At 40.1% G+C, this 23556-nt stretch overlaps 1 protein-coding gene across 6 annotated transcripts in view; it reads left to right on the top strand.

Annotated features, from left to right (window-relative positions):
* The window catches only part of MRTFA (myocardin related transcription factor A), a 131419-nt gene that overhangs the window by 68016 nt on the left and 39847 nt on the right, over nucleotides 1-23556 (top strand). The window contains exon 1 of one of the 6 annotated variants that reach the window (XM_070453375.1): nucleotides 1855-1979. The exons of the other annotated variants lie outside the window; for them this stretch is intronic. Coding sequence (XP_070309476.1) covers nucleotides 1946-1979 — 34 coding nt within the window. The 5' untranslated portion in view covers nucleotides 1855-1945. Of the gene's footprint in view, nucleotides 1-1854; nucleotides 1980-23556 lie in introns of those variants that run through there. 6 annotated transcript variants of the gene reach the window in all.

The following is a 23556-nucleotide window of genomic DNA, read 5'->3' as shown; positions in this document are numbered from 1 at the left end:
GGATATACCACAGTTTTTATTTTTTTCACAAGTTAAAGGACATTTGGATTTTTTTCCCTCTAGTTTTTGGCCATAAAATAAAACTGCTGTAAATATTCACGTACAGCTCTTTATGTGGTCATGTGTTTTCATTTCCCTTTGTTTAAATTCTCAGGAATGAGATTACTGGGTTGTATAAGTTTAACTTTCCAAAGTGGCATTATCATTTTGCATTCTACCCAGTGTCTGAAAGTCCCAGTTGCTCCCCATCCTTGCCAGCAAGTTATTTCATCAGTAGTATTTGTGTTCTGATGCAGGCTACAGTCCATGGGGTCGCAAAGAGTCGGACACGATTGAGCAACTTAACACTTTCACTTTTTCATTAGCCAAATAATTCTCTTCGTGTAGTCCTGTTGGAAAAAGGTGTTGCTTAAATTAAGGATTTCTGATATTTTTCTTTTTCATTTCCCATTTTCTTTTCTTTCCATTTTACAAATGTTTATTGATCATCCTTGCCATGCAAGGGGGTGGACAAGGATGAGTGAGTCTACTCAGAGCCCTCTGGTTGGTCCCTGGAGTGGGGGCTCTGCTCGTGTTGGTGATGCAGTTGATTATTAAATGTTGCTCTGTGTGGAGGCTTTTGCTTCTGTGTCTCTATCCTGTATGCCTTACACAGCTTTCAAGTGCTTATGAGCCTTGTGAGGAGAGGAATATGGTGCCACATCGGGCACCAGCTGTGCTGCTAGCCTTTCACCACCACCTGCTTCAGGTGGAAATGCCAGGGAGTATCATGGTGGCAGCTGCTGCTGTAATGAGCTGGGTAGGTTTTTCAGCTCACTCTGTTAGTGTAGTTGTCCCAGTTGCCTCCTCAGTGACTTGCAGGATGGGACTGTGACATCTAAGGAGTAAAATCAAATGGTGAAAAAAGTTGAGGCCAACGAGGTTAGAGTGGATCTTACCTGTGGATCTCAGATTGGGGACTGCCACTGTTGTCGCAATGCGCAGTCTCTGACATCAGTCAGCTTCTTAAGAGCCTTTATTTTCTTTCTAAATGAGCAAGTCAAGTATGTCTTGAGCTATATCTTTTTGTAGAGATCTTATCAGCAAAATACTTTGCTAAGAAATGTGTCTCTCCACTCGTTCATTCATTCATTGGGCACCTTTACCACTGTTTGTGGTTCCCTTCTTAGTGTTGTGATATGGCTTGTTTCAAAGTAAATTCTTTCGGAGTTTTTCTCTTATTATCTTCCCCTCTTCCCAATTTGATATCTTTCATCTATAAACATTTTAAAAGCAAATGTCAAGTGAAATAAAATAGTATTATATCTCCTTGTTCCACTTTGGTGCCGACTTTGCACAAGAAAGGAGGGAGGCGGAGGAGAGGAGAGAGAACTCGGTCATGTGATGCTGCTTGTCTGGCAGAAGCCTTTTGGTTCTGAGCAGAGAAACCAGCTGTTTACTATTTTGGGTGAATGAGGTTGGTTGGTTGCTACGAGCTTTTTCTCTCAGGGAACCCTCCTGTCTTCCAGCTCTACACGTCGAAATCATCCCAGTGCTGCTTTTTGGCATTTGGGCAGAGGAGGGAGGTGTCTGTGTCAAGGCCCAGTGCTGACAGGAAGAAATGTTTTCCAGGAGACTTACTGATTCTGACCTTCTGCTGTCACTGCCTTTAATGCCACACTCCCTAAGTAAACTTGGGATCTGACTGTTCTTGCAGCCCCGAGGGCTGCAGAAATGAAGTACCCACTTTAACTAAAAGAGCCATGCTAATCAGATCTACTGCACATAATAAATGGCCTCTTTAAAGAGCGAGGGCAGGAGGATGAGTTTGTTGCAACACTGGCCTTTGGAGTCTCACCTCTCCCCTAGCGTGCTGGAGGAGAGGGCCAGGATTTATCAGCCTACCTGCAGGATCCTGCCGCTCCCATGGATTGTCCTGAAGCCGGGGAAGGACAGCCGCTCAGCCATGTGCCTGGCCCCTTATCACAGTTTACGGGAAGGTTGGCATATTTGTCCCTTGGGGATTTGCATGTTTTTTTTGTCTTCTCCTCTGTTTACTGCTGTCTTTTTTATCCCGTCCCTGTTTCTCTATAGGCATCCACGCTTTGCCTTTGGATGGTTTATTCTTTGGATGGTTTTTATTGACGCCTATTGAGCACTTAGCAGATAGATAACTGAGCAGGGACCTGTAGAGTGTATTTCATGACTTGATGAGACAGTGTTTAGGATGTTTTACTTTATTACTGCTTTCCTTCCACCTGTGCAGAGCTCATGTATCAAATTGAGATTATGGAAGAAGGAAGAAAAGTCTTTTCTTTAGTAAGGTGGGATTCTTCCCATGTATGTAGATCAAACACAGTGTTTTTATTAGTAAAGCATACACTGGCCATGAGTACTATACTAATCAATAGGAGCTGTTGATGATGACTTCAGTTCCTTCTGTTAAGTGCTGAAAGCAGATAGATAACCTCTAAGAGCTTGTAACACTAAAACACCATAATTTAAAATAAAATAACACTTGAAAGGTTTTTATTTATATTGCATGTTAGTTTTGTTTAGGGTGAACAGTTTGAACTAGGCTTACAGTCTTTTTAGTAATTGCAGAATTAGCATCATATCCAAGTCTATGGAAGATAGCAGGAAACTATTTATAAGGTAACACCCATAAGGAATTTTCCTTGAGACCATCTCTTAGAGTTCTGGGGGAAAAAAAAATACTGAAACTGCTGAAAAAAAAAAATCTTTCAGGGAGTTTCTGGGTTATGAATAAAAGGAGGATACAGACTTGATCCGAATTCTGTCAAATGTGGATGGAAAAGAATTATTAACATACACCCTGTCCTAGCTTGGAAACCTTCTGTTATCCATTATCAGAACTTAAATACGATTTCTAGTATTGGTCGCATAAATTCTGCTTCTCTGAAAACTTGGATATATCTTTTGAACTTTTGAGATCTCTTTGGGACTTTACTAACATTTGACAGGAAGACTAGAGCATGTGGCATCACAATGAATGAGTTCATTGAAGAGGACATGAGTGTTTATTGATGCCCGGTTTGCAAAGAGAATACTTTAAAAAATTGGTTGAGAGGCAGTTGATTTTTCTTTGAATATCTAGACATGTTCTGGACTCATGTCAAGGGAACACTGTGGCAACATTAGTGGGAAGACAGAGACAGAGGCAGCGTGACTCAGGACTCAAGGCTTTGTGTGGCTATGTTGACTTTTTATATTCCAGGCGACTGTGGTGTTTTAGGTTCCCAGTCTGGTCATTAGGAATATCTTTAAATGCAAGAGTATGTAGGAAATAGAAATACAGAGTTCTTTTCATAAGTAGGGTCAGAATGGTAGTTTTAGACAACTGTCCTAAGCAATTGACTGTATGTTTTTCTGGCTATAAACCACATTTAGAACCTTGTATTTAGAATTCTGTATGTCTTCCTGATCTCCAGTAGACTCACATTTTACTTTCTACAAATATATATAAACATTGTTTTTTTTTTAAATATTATTTTATAAACTGCAGAAAAGAAATAGGCTGTGCATTAGATAGAAAAGATGCTTGATGTTACTTCTTTCGAGGTGAAGCAGGTATCTGAAGAGTAAAGATCTTCTTTTAAATACTCAAAGAAACTCAGTGGAAATAGCTTCCTCCTCTTGTGCTTTATTATTATAGATAAATCTTCAATAATATTTTTTCTTCTTTCATAGTTTCTTAATTGTCTTTTCTTTTTCCTAATAAAAAAGTAGATTCTAAAAGCTGGCACATGTTTTTAGAGATAATTGTTTATAGAAGGCCATGTGTAATACTTTTCTCATTGCTTTAGCTGACAGTTGGAAATGCCTAGAAGGATAGAGACCAACCTTTTTTATTTACCTTTTATGTCATTAGGACCTGTGGTTTTCTTTATTAACAGACTTTGGCAAGGATCAGATCTACATTTTGGGGGAGGAGTGAGCTTGAAGGATTGATCAGCCTTGAAAGATTGATATTTTGTAGTTTAATACAACCTTCTGTTGCAGTGTTGCCCAGTACTACAGCTGTTCTGTCCACTGCGGTAAGCACCCATAGCTATGGAGACTTGAAATGTGGTTGGAGTGACTCAGAAAATGAATTTTTAATTTTATTTACTTTTAAATAGCATATGTGGCAAGTAGCTACCATATTGGATAGAACAGTTCTAGACCCTTCACATTCTGACCTTAGCCTGCTTTCTAGCTACCTTCTACCACTCCTTTTAACAGATTTAATGTTCAAGCTAAACTGCAGTGTATTGATTATGTGTTTACCCTTACAGTATTTCCTAGGCCAGGTCTTGGTTCATGCTGTTTATCTTTAGTTTTTTTGTGGTCCTTCAACGATAGTGTGCATGCTACTGCCCCAGTGAAGCTTACCTAATTCTTTTTGTACTCAAGTGATTTATTATCTGCAATCACTTAAAGCACTTATAACACTGTGTTTAATTACAGAGATTTTGCTTTACATTTCCTGTCTTCTCCATTATATTTATATATTCCTTGGGGGGCCTTATATGGTGCTGTGATTGTACATATGTGATAGGCTTTAGCCTTTTCTCTTTTTTCCCCTTCAAAAGGCTTAGCAAAGTGTATTTATATGCATATGTATTTGTGTTCAGTCATGTCTAATTCTTTGTGATCCCGTGATCTGTTGCACACCAGGCTTCTCTGTCCATGGACTTTTCCAGGCAAGAATACTGGAGTGGGTTGCCATTTCCTACTCCAGGGGATCTTCATCGGACCTGTGTTTCCTGCATTGGCAGGCAGATTCTGTGCCACTGAGCCACCTGGGAAGCCCAGTATTTATTCATAGAAGGTGGTTGATATGCTTTAGCTGAGTCTGTTAAGGTTATTGTGCACTAGAGGGCAGTATCATGCCCATAAACAAAATATAGTGTTTGTCCCAAAGTGATAGATTTTGAGCACTGTCCTAATTCACTTTTATTCAATCTCATATTAATAATTATAACCTTCAGAAGGAACTCACATCTTTAATTGTCGGTGATATTAATAACCTTTTCACATAATTGTCTTGAATTAGATTCAAAATATGATGTCAGGAAGAGCCCCTGGAGAAGGAAATGGCAACCCACTCCAGTATTCTTGCCTGGGAGAACTGAGGAGCCTGGTGGGCTATAGTCCATGGGGTCACCAAAGAGTCGGATATGACTTGGTGACTAAACAACAACAACAATGATGTTGGAACAGGAGACTGGTGAGATTCTTACTGGAAAGCAACTGAGTATATCTAAGAAACACTGGCCATGGCATTGGGTGTCAGAGATTACTTCCTTGAGGGCAGAAGCCTTTTTATGGTAGACAGCTAGAGCTCGACACTGAGCCAGTAGTCAAGACCCTGAAGTTCTTGGTTTGCTCTTGCCAGTGAGGAGCTTGGCTAAATGACTCTAAGATTGGCAGACCAGTTTCTTTCATTGTGTAGTGAGTGTAATATCTGCAGTCCTAACTCATAAGATTGTATGTGTGAAAGTAGCTTTGTAAGTATTATATAAATGTATTGGGTTATTTTCCTTCTTAATTCCTACCTTTTACCAAGATATGTACATAGTAAGTGATTGATTATATTTATGACGTTAATTTTTTACATTTTATGTAAAGCATTTACTCTGTTAAAGGTGGCTGAGAGAGATATTGATGCAATTACTCCCACCTAGAATGCATACACTGAGTGAGAAGTGATTATTGTCACAATAGTTTGGTTAAAATATATCCTGTCCTTTGATGTTATGCAGCTTTAAAATTGGGCTTCCCGGGTGGCTCAGCTGTAAAGAATCCGCCTGCCAATGCAGGAGACATGAGTTCAATCCCTGGCTGGGGAAGATCCCCTGGAGAAAAAAAAATAGCAACCCATTCTGGTATTCTTCTCTGGGAGGAGCCTGGCAGGCTCCAATCCATGGGGTCACAAGAGTCAGACAGGACTTAGCAACTAAACAATAGCAACCACAAGCCTTAAAATTAGATGTGTGTGTGTAAACTATGTATACATATAGTTCAGATTCTTTCTCAGTCTCCTCTGTAATGGATTTATCTTTGTGTATCTTCTACCCTTCTTAATACTTAAAATATTCAGAATGAGTCAACTATTCTGAGGTGTTTTTTTTTTTTTAACTCATTATAGAAAACCAGGTTTTGGAAATATGCATTAGGATATGTTCTTACAAGGTTTATGGGTTAGAAAAGGAGCAGTCCATTCTTGAAGTAGGGTAGTGGTTGCTTTTTGCTGAGAACAGCCATCAACCTGGAGCCTTCTCTAGTAAATCATTAGCTGCATCAAATAAAATGTTCAGCTGAAGTTCACGCAATCTCACAGTTACTAAACACTCTTGCCAAAGAGAGTTGCAGTCCTAATATCTGCAATCGAATCATTTCCTGTTCAGGCTTGCAGGTGGGGGAAACTGTCTGAAACTGCAGTCCTGTAAGATTAGTTATAAAGAGCATGCCTTGGTGAGAGAGGCCTTGGTGATATAAAGTGACAGTCTAGCAAGTGGGGGGCTGGAGAGGCTACCCCAGGATCCTGGGACTAACCAGACTTTGAAGTATAGATCAGGATATGCAAGCCCACTCCCGTGGGGCCACCTAATGAAAGCCCTTCTGGGGCATTCAGATATGTGCTGAGCACACTCGGGCATGGGGCCAGGCAGATGGCACATTCCTGCACCGACCTCCGGAGGCCTGCCAGGCTCCAAAGCTAGCGTTGGAGGCGTGGCTCTGCTCTGGAAGTAGACAGCCTGAGGGCCTGCATTTCATCCAGTGTCTGGTCCTTCCCGGTTGGGGGGACGCCCTGGGACTTGGTTTGGTCTCGGAGTCCACCTAGGGGGTGGCACATACACTCCTTCCCTTGCCCCTGCTCCATCGTGGAACTGATTTTCATTGCCTGCAGAGCCCCAGAACTGTCTCACAGCTTCAGTGATTCCTCCAGACTGGGGGTGACCCAGGTTAGCCTTTGTGATGCCGCAGCTCCCCAGCCCTCCCCCAGCCTGTCCTCATCGACCTGCATTTTTAGGTTTGACTAAACCTTCCATCCGAGAAGAGGTGGGTCTCAAGTGAGGCTGCAGTCACTCGTCCCTTTATTTTGCTTTGGTGCATCCCATGGACTGTGTAAAGGAAATTCGGGTGTGATACACAACTTGGGCTTCACCTTACCCCCTCCCCCCGCCCTTTTCCTGTTGCCCTTTTGGTTTGCTTTAATCTGATACTGAGCCTCTCCTCCCCCCAGTCACTCCCCAGTGGAGTCTCCGAGGCTATTTCTGTCGGTTTAATGATCCCCAGCTGTTGCTGTAGTTCTGGTTGCTCTCTGCCCAGAGGGGCAGAAGAGCCAGAGACACAGGGGTCCTGCTTGTGTATCACACGGCGCGTCAGACATGTCGAATGCACTTTTCTGAAACAACCACAAGGAGACTTCTTAGGGAGGGGTGTCATTAATACTGGGATGATTTGAAAGTGCAGGAGGAAGGAAGCTATAAGCTGGTATCAGGGATAATTTAAAAATAAGCATTTTGCTAAAAGGCGTGGCACCCTCTGTGTCACTCAGAATCATGCTAGAAGGTGCGGTGTGTGGTCACTGGGTAATCGGTTGGTCACTTTGCATTCTACTTCCATTTTAGCTTTGGATCTGCACTGTCCCCTCTGATCCATGGTGTATGTTGAAGAGCCAAACATCTAAATTAAAAGGAGGTTTCTGTGATGGGAAAACAGAGAGAAATCACTCCTGAAGTGGCCAGAAGGCATTGATTTCAGTTCTGCTTTAGCTTAATGCAGGTTTGTTTCGTAAAATTCTGTGTAAAACCTGCAGTAATGAAATGTTCCACTTGCAAACCTGACCACAGAAACTTCAGGAAATACAGAGTTGCAGTTCTCCTAACAACCTGACCACCCTTAAAGTTACTTTACACATTTACTTTTGTGATGTCTTTACTAAGTAAACCTGGGGGGATGGGGCGTGGGAAAATCCTACAGTAGTTAGATGGGCTACTGTATTTGAATAGACTGGCTTTTTTAATTCTGAGAATTTTGACTCTTCCAGCAGTTTTTGCTGATAGAGTTGTAGCTTTCACACCTCATGTACTACATGAAGTTTAATTTTATGGAGCTCGTTCTTCTGCAGAAGAGAATTTTGCTGTTGATGTTCAGTTGCCCAGTTTTGTGCCACTCTTTGTGACCCCAGGGACCGCAGCACGCCACGAGGGGCCTGCGTGCCCCTCACCACCTCCCAAAGTTTGCCCAGCTTCATGTCCATTGCATCCGTGACGCCATCCAGCCACCTCATCCTCTGACGCCCTCTTCTCCTGCTCTCAGTCTTTCCTGCATCAGGGACTTTTCCAGTGAGTTGGGTATTCGCATCAGGTGACCAAAATACTGGAGCTTCAGCTTCAGCATCAGTCCTTCCAGTGAGTATCCAGGGTTGATTTCCCTTAAGATTAATGGCCTCCTTTATCTCAGTCATGATTGTCCTACCATGTTGTGTGTTTTCAAATCCATGTTATAAAGATACAGAAGGAATAAATGCTGTAATATAGTTTTAAGAGAAAACTCTTTTGGGTCACTTCTGACTTGCTGTGGAATAACTACCATGTTCCAAATTTTGAATCTGTTCACCTGTCCACCTGCCCACAGCAAAGTTGGGTGCAAAATGGCAGCACCAGTTACACAGTGCGTGCATGCTCAGTTGCTTCATTCATGTCTGACTTTTTGTGACCCCATGGACTGTAGCCCGCCAGGCTCCTCTGTCCATGGGATTCTCCAGGCAAGAATACTGGAGTGGGTTGCCATATCCGCCTCCTCCAGGGGAATCTTCCCGACCCAGGGATCAACCCACGTCTCCTGCATCTCCTTCTTTATTATAGGCAGGTTCCTTACCACTGAGCCACCTGGGAAGCCCCCACCAGTCATGTGGCAGGGAAATAACAAGTGAGATTGGAAGTGCCCCGTGTTTTCTGGGTGAACATGCAGAACTAATGTGCCAGGAAAAGTGCTGTTCCTGGCCCCTTTAATGCTGGAAGGGCTTATTCAGATGGCCCTGCCAGTCTAAATGACGCACATTCCCAATTTATGTCCATCCTTTCAGACATGTGGCGCAAGTACACATTATTTTCAGGTCTTCTGTGATGGGTTGTTTGAGCACTGCCTTGTAGATCCTCCGGGAAGAGACTAATGACATTGAAGTGGCTGGCAGTTTGCAATCTGTCTGCTGCGGTTAGAAAAGATCACTTCAGGGGTATGATGAGCAACCACCCAAAATGAAATGGTGAGCCTCAGGTTTTTGAGGACGTGGGAGTTTCATTTATTTGCTTACTTATGTATAATTATTAGTATTTTTGCTATGACTCTGGCATTAAATGTGATGTAATAGAAAAAGCACAGACTTTGGGATCAGACCAACCTGTGCTTGAACTCTGGCTCTACCACTTACTAGCTGTGCAAACAGTAATTAACCTCTTTGAACCTCTTCTTCTTCATCTATAAAATAGAGGCAGTACATACCTTAAGTAGCTGCTGAGGTTGAATGAGTCCCTGTAGTAGGGTATCCAGCTCAGTGACTGCATAGTAAAGTTCAGCGTGTTCAATTCATTTAAGTCTCAGTTTCTTTCTCAAGACAAGTCTTTTCTAACTTTGGTGCCTTTGCATTTGCTATTTTTGTTGCCTGGAATTCTCTTGTCTCCAGATCTTTTCATGGTTTCTCATATTATCTAGATTTCTGCATCTGTCTCCTCAGAAGGGCCTTGCCTGTGAACTCAGTATAAGATGACCACCCAACCTCTCTCTCTTTCCTCTTACTCTACTGTGTTTTTCTTCATATAACATACCACCGTAAGTTATATAACTTATTTACTATGTTTTCCACAGTAGAACATATACTGTGTGAGGGCAGGGGTGCCATCTGTCCATATTACTGCTATATCACCTGACACAATGCCTAGCATATAGTAGGTGCATGATAAATATTAGTTTGATTAATGAATGAATGAATGAATCAACCCAGAATCTCCCTAGTACAAGGAAAGAACCCCGGCAGGTTGCAGAGAGGTAATTATACCAGGAAGCAGGTGCTCTCCACCTGTTCAGCAAGGATGTTCCCACATTTGAGCTCCAAGTGGAAAGTGGGCCTGTGGAGATCTCTGGGATCCTACCAGACTGCCTCCCACCTCTGGGAAGAGCCCCTTTGAATGACCTTTACAAGCGATCACTGTTATCTATAGTCTCTGTTTCTGTTGGAATTTGAATAGAGGGAGCCTTTTCAATTCTGGAGTTCTGAAATGCCATATGCTATTAGCTGAAATCACCTGGACTTTTCCCTAGTTCATAAGAATATAGATCATTTTTTTCCAGTCACATCATGCAGATAACACTATTAATACAGTGTCATTTTTAAAAGCATGGAACTGGTGTGTTTTGTGGAAGAAGAGAAGCACAATATATAATAGTGGATATGAGCTCAGGTTGTCGCTTGAGATAGAGCTGGGTTCCAGTTTCTGCTGTCTACCCTTTACCTACCCTGTGACCTTGGGTAATTGCTTAATTCCCCTAAGGTTCAATTTCCTCATCTACAAATAGTGTAATTATAACATCTTCCACGTAGCTTTGTTTCAAGAATTAAATAAGATGATGCATGCGTGCTTTCACCATTATTATAAGTATTATTACACAATACAGAGCCCTTTTATTTTTCATACTTCAGTAGTTGAAGTTAAATTTTCATAAGCTTATCTTTTGTAAATTACCAGATTTACCAACCCAGGAAAATACCTCATCACTGCCTGTCTCTCTGCTGGTATTCAGATTAAATAGAAGATACTTATCTTTTTTTGATAATATTATTTCTGATTTCTAAAGCAGATTATTTGAGAGATAATTTAACTCATATTTACACACTGTTTAGAGAGATGAGAGAGACATTTGTGAGATTTTGAAAGGGTTGAATGAGTGTATCAATAAAATAGTGATTTTAGTATGTGTAATTTTTAAAGAATTGGGTATTCCTGTCTTCAAGTCTTCAATGTTACATTATTGTTTATTGTATTTGTTTATGCCACAAATCATTTTATAATTTGAATTTATTAGACTATTATTTGTTATAACTAATCATTTATAGGAATTAATAATTTCTTTTTGTCCAGCACACGGTAGCACTTCAGTTTGAAAAACCTGACTCTTGATATGTTTTCTTTTTAATTATTTTTTTTATATGTTTTCATAATTGATTCATATATCTTTCTGAAAGGAGAGTCAAAGTCACGGGTTTTTAAAATAAACTTTTTGTTTTGGAATAATTTTACACTTACAAAAAGGTTGCACAGATAGAACAGGAAGCTCTCGTATACCATTCACTGGCTGCCCCAAATGTTAGCATCTTGCATACATGTGGTACATTTGTCAAAACTAAGATTAACATTGGTTACACTACTAAGTAAACTCCAAGCTTTATTTAGATCTCATTTGTTTTCCCACTCATCATCTTTTTCTGTTCCAAGATCCAGTCTAGGATACCGCAGTGCATTTGCCCATATGATTTTTAGATGGTGGATCAGTAGGATCTCAGACAGAATCAACTTTTCCTTCTCTCACCTCTGCTTTCTCCTTTTTGTCTTTACTCTGGATCTGACTTTTAGCAGGTCCTTCTTTGGCAACAAATAAAGGGACCCTTCTGGGTCTGTTAGCCACTGTTTTGGTATTGACAGCTCAGAATTTCAGGAGCGTGCTTTGAACACTTACTGTACATTTAATTTTATTAATGAGTGCTGATTCTTCTGCCTTTCTCTGTCTCTTACTCTTTAAGCATACCAGGTTGTCTGGAGTCTGGGAACAGAGCGTGCTTCTTCACTCACTGCGTGTCCCAGAACTGCCTTCCAGAAGCCTTCCAGAAGGAAGCAGTTCTCCCCTCCTCTTCCCTCTCCCCCTTCCCCACACAACTTGGGATGTGATTTTAAACAAGGAGGTTTTTATATAAGGCCTTTTACTCTGCAGAACAGAGCTTCTCTTTGGGGGTTTGGTACCAGGTTACACTACTAGCAGTTCTTGCTCCTCTCCAAGAGAAAAGCTGTCTGATGTAAAGGCCTCTAGTGAGACATTTATAGTCTGTGATACAGTTTTACAAAGCACTTTTCACATATATGAGGTTTTTTGGAGCTTCAAAGGGCAGGAGTTATTTTACCAAATTGTATTATAGAGAGAAAAATTGAGGCTACAAGAAATCAAGTGACTTGATTAGGTTGCAGCAGAACCAGGACTGGAACCCCTGCCTTCCCATTCTTCCGTGTTTTGGGTCTACCCTTAAAGGTTAGTACTCTTTAAAATACTATTGTTTACATTAAAAGCATAGGCCAGAAATACATTTAGGGCCATGTACACTATGCTAGGTGTCCCTGGCGGCTCAGATGGTAAAGCATCTGCTGGCAATGTGGGAGACCTGGGTTCGATCCCTGGGTCGGGAGGATCCTCTGGAGAAGGAAATGGCAACCCACTCCAGTACCCTTGCCTCGAAAAGCCCATGGATGGAGGAGCCTTGTATGCTACAGTCCATGGGGTCACAAAGAGTCGGACAGGACTGAGCGATTTCGCTCACACTATGCTAACTGTTCAGGCTGATTTTCCAAGTTGAAGGAAGAAAATCATGAAACGGTCTAGAAAGCTTGAGAAATTCTGTATAAGGAGCAGGGGAAGAAAACATTCCAGGGATACTGTAGGACAGGGCAGAAACTGAGAACCAGGAAGCAGGAGAGGCAGGGGAGAAGAGTGAGGGGCACAGAGACCTCCCCCTTGCTCTTACAGCTTTGCAGCGTCTAGCAGGAAAGACTTATAAGAGCCTACAGTAAATAGGGGCCTATAGGAACGTTACTTTTTGGGAATGATATCAGAAAATTACTTGAGACATCAGTCCAAGCTAATCGTGAGGATGAAATATTCTTAAGGCCCAAATAGGTTCACTTGTTCTACCTCACACAGAAGGGCTCTTGTTTCTCTTTCTCTATGACTTCCAGTGTTGGGTAGCATCACCTTTGTACTCCGGTAGCACCTACAGGGAGAAGGCCATGGCACCCCACTCCAGTCTTCTTGCCTGGAAGATCCCATGGACGGAGGAGCCTGGTAGGCTGCAGTTCATGGGGTCGCTAAGAGTTGGACACGACTGAGCGGCTTCACTTTCACTGTTCACTTTCATGCATTGGAGAAGGAAATGGCAACCCACTCCAGTGTTCTTGCCTGGAGAATCCCAGGGACGGGATCGCACAGAGTCGGACACGACTGAAGTGACTTAGCAATAGCAGTAGCAGCAGCACCTACAAATACATAACTATTTGAATTTTTAAGAAACCAGCACTTCTTTTTTTTTATTATTTATGCACACATGTGTATCACACATAAGACCAAAAGACTTAGAATTTGTCAGGGACCCCAGTAGTAGGCCATGTGTGCTAGCTAAAGTTGCCTTTTCCTGTGACTTAACTAAAAATCTGTATTATAGACATCAATATCTTTCTCTTTGCATCGTAATTATTCACTTTTGAGTCCATTTTTTCCCCATTAGACTTAAGATTCCTCGAGCATGAGAACCATGTTTGTATTTCTAGCACCCAGCCCTAGCTTTGAAAGTACAAAAAAATGTTTGAACGCATGAATTGAATTGTGGGACCCATCAAACCACTTGGTTGGGATGTGGTGTCTGAGTAAAGTTTTCTTTGAAAATACTGTTCACTCTTATACACACCTATTTGATGGTTATTGCCCTCAAACAGCCACTGAAGGCAGAGCCTCTGTCTAGTGACTACTTTATCCCCTCGGCAAGCTCAATGTCTGGCACAGGCAGTAGATCCTCAGATTTCTTGAGTGAATGCCAAGGAAAGTTTTGACAGGGAGCTGAGGAATAACTGAATAAGGCATGAATATGAAGTACATAGGCATGCTCACCAACTAGTATGTGAACCCTTAAGCAGCTAAGCAAATATATGTAAAGTAAATAAATGAAACTATGTCTTAACTTATTTAAAGACAGCTTACCCTGAGGTGTCTGTTTCTCACGGAGTGTTAGTATCTTAGATAATTGACTGTCACAGTGAAGAGGAGATGTGAAACGTTAGTTATCACAGAATATTGAAGAAGTAACTATGGATTCCAGAGTCTGAATCCTTCATTCTTTATTCTTTCTTATAAAACGTTGATCACAACTTGTACTTATTTATGTGCAGTTTGATGTCTTGTTTCCCACTGGACTGAAAGCTTTATGTGAGCAGAGACCATAGTTGTCTCCAGCCTACTAGCACAGACCCAAACATATTTATTTAGTAAATATTTGTTAGATAAGTGGATGAGAGAATGCATAGAGGAGAACTCTTTGCTCATCCTGACACGCAGTCACTATTTTGGAGATGATGCTGTAAAGTAACCCAGGCAGCAGAAATGAGGAATGAATACCCTCCTCTGGGGGTACCTTCACTTACTTTTAAAAATAGTTAATTTAAAAATTGAGATGTAATTGACATAAACACCTTCACCTACTTTTATTCATATATTCTAATAATGAAATGAGTGAGCATACAGAGAATAGTCTTTGGTTTTCAGTGATGGGTAATGTGGTTTTACTATTTTGGTGATTTTGCAATTTATAGAAGAAACTGAAGTATAAAAATACACCAGTGGGGTACGCATGTACACCCATGACTGATTCACGTGCTGCTGCTGCTAAGTCACTTCAGTCGTGTCTGACTTTGTGCGACCCCATAGACGGCAGCCCACCAGACTCCACCGTCCTTGGGATTGTCCAGGCAAGAACACTGGAGTGGGTTGCTATTTCCTTCTCCAATGCATGAAAATGAAAGTTAAGTCGCTCAGTCGTGTCCAACTCTTAGTGACCCCATGGACTGCAGCCTACCAGGCTCCTCCGTCGATGGGATTTTCCAGGCAAGAGTACTGGAGTGGGGTGCCATTGCTTTCTCCGTGGTTCGTGTGAATGTATGGTAAAAACCACTACAGTAGTGTAAAGTAATTAGCCTCCAATTAAAATAAATAATTTACAAAAACAAAAAATATACCAATAGCGTCGGTGTAATTCACTGCTACAGAGATGAAATTTCATATTATGAGCATGCTAAGCTTCATACAAGGTTAAAAAACCCACATTGTTCCTTCTCTCATCTTCCCAGTAAAACACATTCTCCAGTTTGAAGCTAGAGGTGGTGTTATCTATTGCTGAATTGAATTGTATTTGTTTATTTCTTCTGGGATTAATATCTGAAAGTTAATGAGGAGAAAAAAATGTACCAATTATTATGAAATCAGACTTTGGGGATTTATAGAAGGAACAGAATTTGGAGTAAGAATATATACTATCTAAAATTAGTTTTAACAATATTTATAAATAAGTGCACTAGGCTGTGTTTAGAATAGAACTTAGGCGATATTACATCATATCAAGTGCATTAGATTTAGATCAAAAACTCACAGAAACGAGTCTGGAGATACCAGATTTTCTCTTTATTAGGTTGTTCTTTCACGGTTCTTTTTCCCCTTGACAAACCTTCAATAGTAGACAACACAGTACCCCAGTGTTCGTTGCAGCACTATTTACAATAGCTAGGACATGGAAGCAACCTAGATATCCATCGACAGATGAATGGATAAAGAAGCTGTAGTACATATATACAATGGAATACTACTCAGCCATAAAAGGAACGCATTTGAGTCAGTTCTGATGAGGTGGATGAACCTAGAGCCTGTTATACAGAGTGAAATATTGTCTATTAAAGAGAAAAATATTGTCTATTAAAGCATAAATGTGGAATCTAGAAAAATGGTACTGATAAACTTACTCAACAGGGCAGCCGTGGTGATGCAGACATAGAGAACACACTTGTGGAGAAGGGCAGGAAAGGGGAAAGAGAAGGTGAAATGAATGGAGAAGCACGAAAGCATAATCATTATATGTGTAAAATAGATAGCCAGTGGAAATTTGCCGAATGACTCAGGGAACTTAAACTGGGGCTCTGTAATAACCTAGAGGAGTGGGAAAGGGCGGGAAGGTGGAAGGGAGATTCAAGAAGGAGGGGGCATATGTACACCTATAGTTAATTCATGTTGATATATGTCAGAAAACAAACCAATATCATAAACAGTAATCAATTAAATAAATATAATTTTTAAAAATGACAATTTTTCCAGAAGAAATGTGTTAGAAAATGGAAGTCCTCTCCTGTTACAAACTTTAAAACAAATTTGAAACAAAATTTTTAACTTAAAAACACAACATTGTTCAGTACTCAACAAAAGATGATGTACTTTGTTGTTGTTTAGCCACTAAGTCATTGTATCTGACTTTTGTAACCCCATGAACTGCATTGGTAAGCATATTCTTTACTACTGAGCTAGCCCATGATGTGCTTTAAAAGCAGTTAATTGGGAGTGTCAAAAGAAAGGTGAATTAAATCTGCTTAATACTAGTTCCTTGAGCTTCCCAGGTGTCGCAGTGGTAAAGAATCCACCTGCCAGTGCAGGAGACATAAAAGACATAAGAGATCCCTGGGTCAGGAAGATCCCCTGGAGGAGGAAGTGGCAACCCACTCCAGTATTTTTGCTGGTGAAATCCCATGGACAGAGGATCCTGGTGGGCTACAGTCCATGGCACAAAGAGTCAGACACGACTGAACTCACACGTCAACTCCCCCAGCTCAAGTACTAGTTACTCAACCTGATTTATGATTGGCATCATGAACATGGATGCAACATGTTTAATTTTCCAGAGTAAAGTGAATTTAAGTTAGACCAAACTATCATTAAATGGGGCTGCTGCTGCTGCTGCTAAGTCACGTCAGTTGTGTCCGACTCTGTGCGACACCATAGACAGCAGCCTACCAGGCTCCTCCGTCCGTGGGATTTTCCAGGCAAAAGTACTGGAGTGGGGTGCCATTGCCTTCTCCGATTAAATGGGGTAGCAGTTCTTTTTTTTTTTTTTTCAAATGAATTCTTTTTAATGGCTGAGTAATATTCTTAATGGCTGAGTAATATTCAGGGGTAGCAGTTCTTAACCTGACACTGCATTAGAATCACCTGGCAAGTTTTTGAAAAACCCTGATTCCCAAGCCTTACTCCAGACCAATTAAAAACATTCTCCATGAACTTATGGTTTGGCGGATGGGGAAGGGTGGGGAGGAGGGATAGGTTGGGAGTTTGGGATTGACAGATACACACTGCTGTATTTAAAATAGATAACACAAGGACCTACTGTAAAAAATAAGTAAATTTTAAAAATTCTCAGATGATTTTATTTGTGAAGTAAGTGTTGAGAATCCCTGGAATGGGGAAATAATACGAGGATAAGAATTCAGCAGATTTGGTTCTAGTCCTGGCTTCTGCTTTCTAGTATTTTGTTGAGAATTTTTGTGTCTGTATTTATAAGGTGTGTTGGTCTGTAGTTTTGTTGTGGTCTCTTTCTCTGGCTTTGGTATCAGAGTAACTAATAGAGTTAGTTGGGAAGTGTTCTTTTCTCTGTTTTCTGAAAGAGTTTGTGAAGGATTATTACTAATTCTTCTCTTAACTGTTTGCTAAAATTTACCAGTGAAGCCATCTGAACCTGAGTTTTCTTTTGAGGAAGATTTTAAATTAACAAGTCAATCTCTGCTTTTTATAGGTCTGCCTGGATATTCTGTTTTTTGGGGGTGTTTTTTTGTGTGTGTGTGCATCAGTTTCAATAGTTTGTGCCTTTTTAGGAACTGATCCACTTTATCTAAGTTATCTAATTTGTTGACATGCGGTGCTTCATGGTATTCTCTTTTAACTGTGTTAATTTCTATAGTTGGTGATGTCGTCTCTTCTTACATTCCTGATTTTTGCATCTTTTATATCTCTCTTTTCTTGGTCATCCTAACTAAACATTTGACAATTTTGTTAATCTTTGTAAACAACAAATTTTTGGTTCTATTGGTTTTCTCTATTTTCTACATAATTGCTTTACAATTATAATAATTTAACTTTCATTCCTCTACTTACTTGGGTTTAGTTGCACTTCTTTTTCTAGCTTCTTAAGGTGAAGTTTTTACAGCATGTGTTTGAAGTCTTCCTTCTATTCTCATATAAGTGTTTAACTCTATGAATTTCCCTCTAAGTATTAGTTTAGATATAGCCTATAAATTTTTATATATGCAGTTCAAAATACTTTCTAATGTCTCTATTATTTTTCCTTTGACCCATTGGCTATTTCAGTTCAGTTCAGTTGCTCAGTCATATCTGACTCTTTGTGACCCCATGGACTGCAGCACGCCAGGCCTCCCTGTCCATCACCAACTCCCAGAGTTTACCCAGACTCATCTCCACTGGGTCGGTGATGCCATCCAACCATCTCATCATCTGTTGTCCCCTTCTCCTCTCGCCTTCAATCTTTCCCAGCATCAGGGTCTTTTCCAAGAAATCAGTTCTTCACATCAGGTAGCCAAAGTATTGGAGTTTCAGCTTCAGCATCAGTCCTTCCAATGAACACCCAGGACTGATCTCCTTTAGGATGGACTGGTTGGATCTCCTTGCAGTCCAAGGGACTCACAAAAGTCTTCTCCAACACCACAGTTCAAAAGCATAAATTCTTTGGCACTCAGCTTTCTTTATAGTCCAACTCTCACATCCATACTTGACTACTGGAAAAACATAGCCTTGACTAGACAGACCTTTGTTGGCAAAGTAATGTCTCTGCTTTTTAATATGCTGATTAGGTTGGTCATAACTTTCCTTCCAAAGAGTAAACGTCTTTTAATTCCATGGCTGCAATCACCATCTGCAGCCATTTTGGAACCCCCCAAAATAAAGTCTGTCACCGTTTCCACTGTTTCCCATCTATTGCCATGAAGTGATGGGACCAGATACCATGATAAGTTTTCTGAATGTTGAGCTTTAAGTCAACTTTTTCACTCTCCTCTTTCACTTTCATCAAGAGGCTCTTTAGTTCTTCACTTTCTGCCATAAGGGTGGTGTCATCTGCATATCTGAGGTGATTGATATTTCTCCCGGCAATCTTGATTCCAGCTTGTGCTTCCTCCAGCCTAGTGTTTCTCATGATGTACTCCACATATAAATAAGCAGGGTGACAATATACAGCCTTGACATACTCCTTTTCCTATTTTCCAGTCTGTTGTTCCATGTCCAGTTCTAACTGTTGCTTCCTGACCTGCACACAGATTTCTCAGGAGGCAGGTCAGGTGGTCTGGTATTCCCATCTCTTTCAGAATTTTCCACAGTTTGTTGTGATCCACACAGTCAAAGGCTTTGGGGTAGGCAATAAAGCAGAAATAGATGTTTTTCTGGAACTCTCTTGCTTTTTGATGATCCAGCGAGTGTTGGCAGTTTGATCTCTGGTTCTTCTGCCTTTTCTAAAACTAGCTTGAACATCTGGAAGCTCACGGTTCACATAGTGTTGAAGCCTGGCTTGGAGAATTTTGAGTATTACTTTAGTAGCGTGTGAGATGAGTGCAGTTGTGCAGTAGTGTGAACATTCTTTGGCATTGCCTTTCTTTGGGATTAGAAGGAAAACTGACCTTTTCCAGTCCTGTGGCCCCTGCTGAGTTTTCCAAATTTGCTGGCATACTGAGTGCAGCACTGTCACAGCATCATCTTTTAGGATTTGAAATAGCTCAACTGGAATTCCATCACCTCCACAAGCTTTGTTCATAGTGATGCTTCCTAAGGCCCACTTGACTTCACATTTCAGGTTGTCTGGCTCTAGCTGAGTGATCACACCATCGTGACTATCTGGGTCGTGAAGATCTTTTTTTGTACAGTTCTTCTGTGTATTCTTGTCACCTCTTCTTAATATCTTCTGCTTCTGTTAGGTCCATACCATTTCTGTCCTTTATTGTGCCCATCTTTGCATGAAATGTTCCCTTGGTATCTCTGATTTTCGTGAAGAGATCTCTAGTCTTTCCTATTCTGTTGTTTTCTCTGTTTCTTTGCACTGATCACTGAGGAATGCTTCCTTATCTCTCCTTGCTATTCTTTGGAATTCTGCATTCAAATGGATATCTTTCCTTTTCTCCTTTGCTTTTCGCTTCTCTTCTTTTCACAGCTATTTGTAAGGCCTCCTCAGACAGCCATTTTGCTTTTTTGTGTTTCTTTTTTGTTTGTTTGTTTTCTTTCTTTTTTTTTTTTTTTTTTTTTTTTACTTTTTTGCATTTCTTTTTCTTGGGGATGGTCTTGCTCCCTTTCTCCTGTATAGTGTCACGAACCTCCGTCCATAGTTTATCAAGCACTCTATCAGATCTTGTCCCTTCAATCCATTTCCCACTTCCACTGTATAATCATAAGGGATTTGATTTAGGTCATACCTTAATGGTCTAGTGATTTTCCCTACTTTTTTCATATTAAGTCTGAATTTGGCAATAAGGAGTTCATGATCTGAGCCACAGTCAGCTCCCAGTCTTGGTTTTTGCGATTGTATAGAGCTTCTGTATCTTTGGCTGCAAAGAATATAATCAATCTGATTTAAGAGTGTGTTATTTAATTTCTCCATATTTTTGAATTTCTCAGATTTTCTTTTGTTAGTTTCTAATTTCATTGTAGTCAAAGAATGTACTTTGTGTCATTTAAATCCATTTAACCTTATTGAAAGTTGTTTTATGGCCTAGTATATGATCTGTCCTAGAGCCAGTTCCATGTATGCTTGAAAAGAATATGTATTCTGCGGTTGCTGGGTGGAGTGTATTGTTCAGGTCTTGACGTTCTTGTTGATTTTCTGCATATTTGTTCATTATCAAGAGTGAGGTTGATTGTAATTCATGAGTAGATAAATCAAAACATTCTTTATTCTAAATCATTTAAGTATCATGAAGTTGAATTAAAATGGAGAAATCTTCTAGTGTTAGTTGTATTTTAGGAATACCAGAAATGACATCTAATTTATTTTCTAGTGTACTCATATCCTACTATGGCGATCACTTTTAATTCTCATGAAAACTCATCCTTTCAGAGTCAACTCCAGCCAGGCCAGTCTTTCAGTTGATCATTTCTGGGTTTCAGTATCCTCCTTGGAACTATGAGAACCTCCATAGCTTAAAGTCAAATATCTCAGTGGGGGGTTGGGGTGGGGAGAAAAGATTTTTGAGAAGGCTTGTTTGCCTTTTGCTCTCCTCAAGCATATAAACCCCACTTTTTGGACTAGCTTGTAGTATCTAGTCAAGGAGCATTTTCCTTATTCCCCAAATCAGCAAGTTTATTTTGGAGCCTTTTCGTAACATAAATGTTCTGAAAAGCTGCGATCAAATTCATGGTCTTTTGACTAGGTTTAAAGTTTCACATCCAGATTTAAAGAATGGAGAAGAAGATTTATCAGTGTTTCTGACAGAGCTGAGTTAATGGGATGTTCCTGCAGTCAGAATCTTCATTGAAGAGGTCTTCGTCCTCAGCAGGGATGGTACAGGGGGAGGGGTTTTGCTCTTTCCCAGTTATTCCTGTACTAACTCTTTGCTCTTTCACACTTCCCCTCGCTATTCTAGAATTCTTGGGGAAATCAGTAATGGGTGAATACGAATGAGGTAGGAGCAACCTGCTGAGCTGTACATCTCCCTTCCCAGTAAAATACAGAACTTCTGACCAGTGGGAGCCACAGAGCCAGACTTGGGAACACACCACTTGTTTTTGATTTTTCTTTCCAGACCTGATTGATTTGATTGTTTGATACATTCAGTCCTTGGGCATCAACCCTTGAATATCATCGGCTTACCTCTATGGTCTTAGCGGGCAGAATAATGTCAGGTTCCTCCCCTTGCTCTAATTTCCTGAGTAGCCAGTTGTTCAAATAGCAGTTGATCACCTTTATTTGAAATAGACTGAAAACTTGATTATTTTCGTGGGGAATGGAGAGCCTCAGGTTTCCCACTTTATGCTTTGTTTCTTTTCTTTCAATCCTTTACTGGCAGGCAGCTCAGTTGATTCACTGTGCATCAGCTTCAAAGACATCTCTTCATCTATATATAATAAGCTGCTTGCACAGATGGATTTAAAAACAGATGATATATTAAATTTGTGGAATTCAGTAACAGTGAAGGTATAAAGACTCCTGCTTGTACATAAATAGGTATTTTTGTTTAGTTTTTTATTGACTTGGGGACTGGAGAGGAAATCTAAATGGTGATATACAGTAACAGAATTTATTGCATTCCTACTTTTTAAAACTTCCTTGATCTAGCACTGTGTTTGAAAATAATCCCTTGAACTAGTGTTAGATATATCTTGGTGAGGGTGGTTGTGTATTAAATTATGTCCTCTTAAATATGCTCCTGATTTGAGTACCTTTTGCAGTGAATACATAATATATGACTCTTATGGTATTTAAATTATTGAATGATTTCTTCTAGAATGAATAATCCCAAGGCCTAGAAACATAAAGGCATTTTATTTAGACTGCTTAGAATTAAGACGAATTAAGATAGACTAAGGAAAGGGGAAATTCATGCAAATACTCTTTCTTTGTGGTCAGACATCTTAAAAGGATTGTTGTATATATACATGGCCAGACATATTCCTTACACCATAATTCTGAATTTGCTGCTTATTTTCTTCCTTATAAACATTGTTAGAGTTAGCAGGGATTATGCAATGTACGAAATAATACACACCGACTCTAAGGTTGTACTGTAAGGGCATACTGATACAGGGTTCATTCTTTTACGTGAATGGGACACTTGGTCAGATTTCAGATTAGACTAGAGTTTGGTGTTAACTGCTGAGAGGCACAAATTGAATTTTCAGATAACTGAACTTTCATTTAGTTTGAGATGGAAAAGTTTTATTAGATGAATCTTCCTCTTTGAACTAGAGCCATTTAAAAAAAAAGCAACTAAACTCCGTGAATCATAGACTTAACCTTTTGGTTTCATGAAGCAAGAAGTTTTTCAGTCAAGAAGTTTGCATAGTGGATTCCTTATGGCCCTATCTGTATATGGGTTTTTGGAAAGGTGCGAATTGCTGTTTCAGAATTATTCTTGGACAATAGATGTATTTTTCATCAATTATTTCTTTTTTGAAGTGTTCAGACTTACTGTATTAGGTTTCCCTGTTATCTGAAATCAAATCAGTTTGATACATTTAATCATTTTCCAGTAGCTCATCTTATACTGGGCCTTAGAAACACTGTAAAAGGTAACAAATAGATCCCCCTTTCCCCTCTTACTTTATCCTGCCTGGCCCTCCTCTTTCTTCCAAGGAAACATATGGCACAGTATTAAGTATTTCCCTTCACTTCAGAGTCACAGAGACCTGATGTGAATCCTAGTTCCTACACTTTTGTGCCATCTAACCTAAGGCAAAAGTTTAAAGGTTTGATCCTTAGTTTTTTCATCTGTAAAATGGAGATAATAATTGTAATATCCCCACAGGGCTTTTTTTTTTTTTTTTAAGTCTATCAGTCATTTAATACAGGGCTGACACACAGCGACACTCAGTGACTCCTCTTATAATTTTATTACTACTGTTGCTGCTGATCTATAATTTATTCTGAAATCAAGTTCTTAATTTAAATTTATTTTACTGACGCTGATCTCCTAGACTTCTTTGGCCCTGGCCTGAATCATCTATATCCCT

Source organism: Odocoileus virginianus, chromosome 23 (assembly GCF_023699985.2).
Source record: "Odocoileus virginianus isolate 20LAN1187 ecotype Illinois chromosome 23, Ovbor_1.2, whole genome shotgun sequence".
In the NCBI taxonomy this organism is placed as follows: Eukaryota; Metazoa; Chordata; class Mammalia; order Artiodactyla; family Cervidae; genus Odocoileus; species Odocoileus virginianus.
The sequence above is the reverse complement of the archived record's forward strand: the minus strand, read 5'-3'. Positions and strand labels throughout refer to the sequence as shown.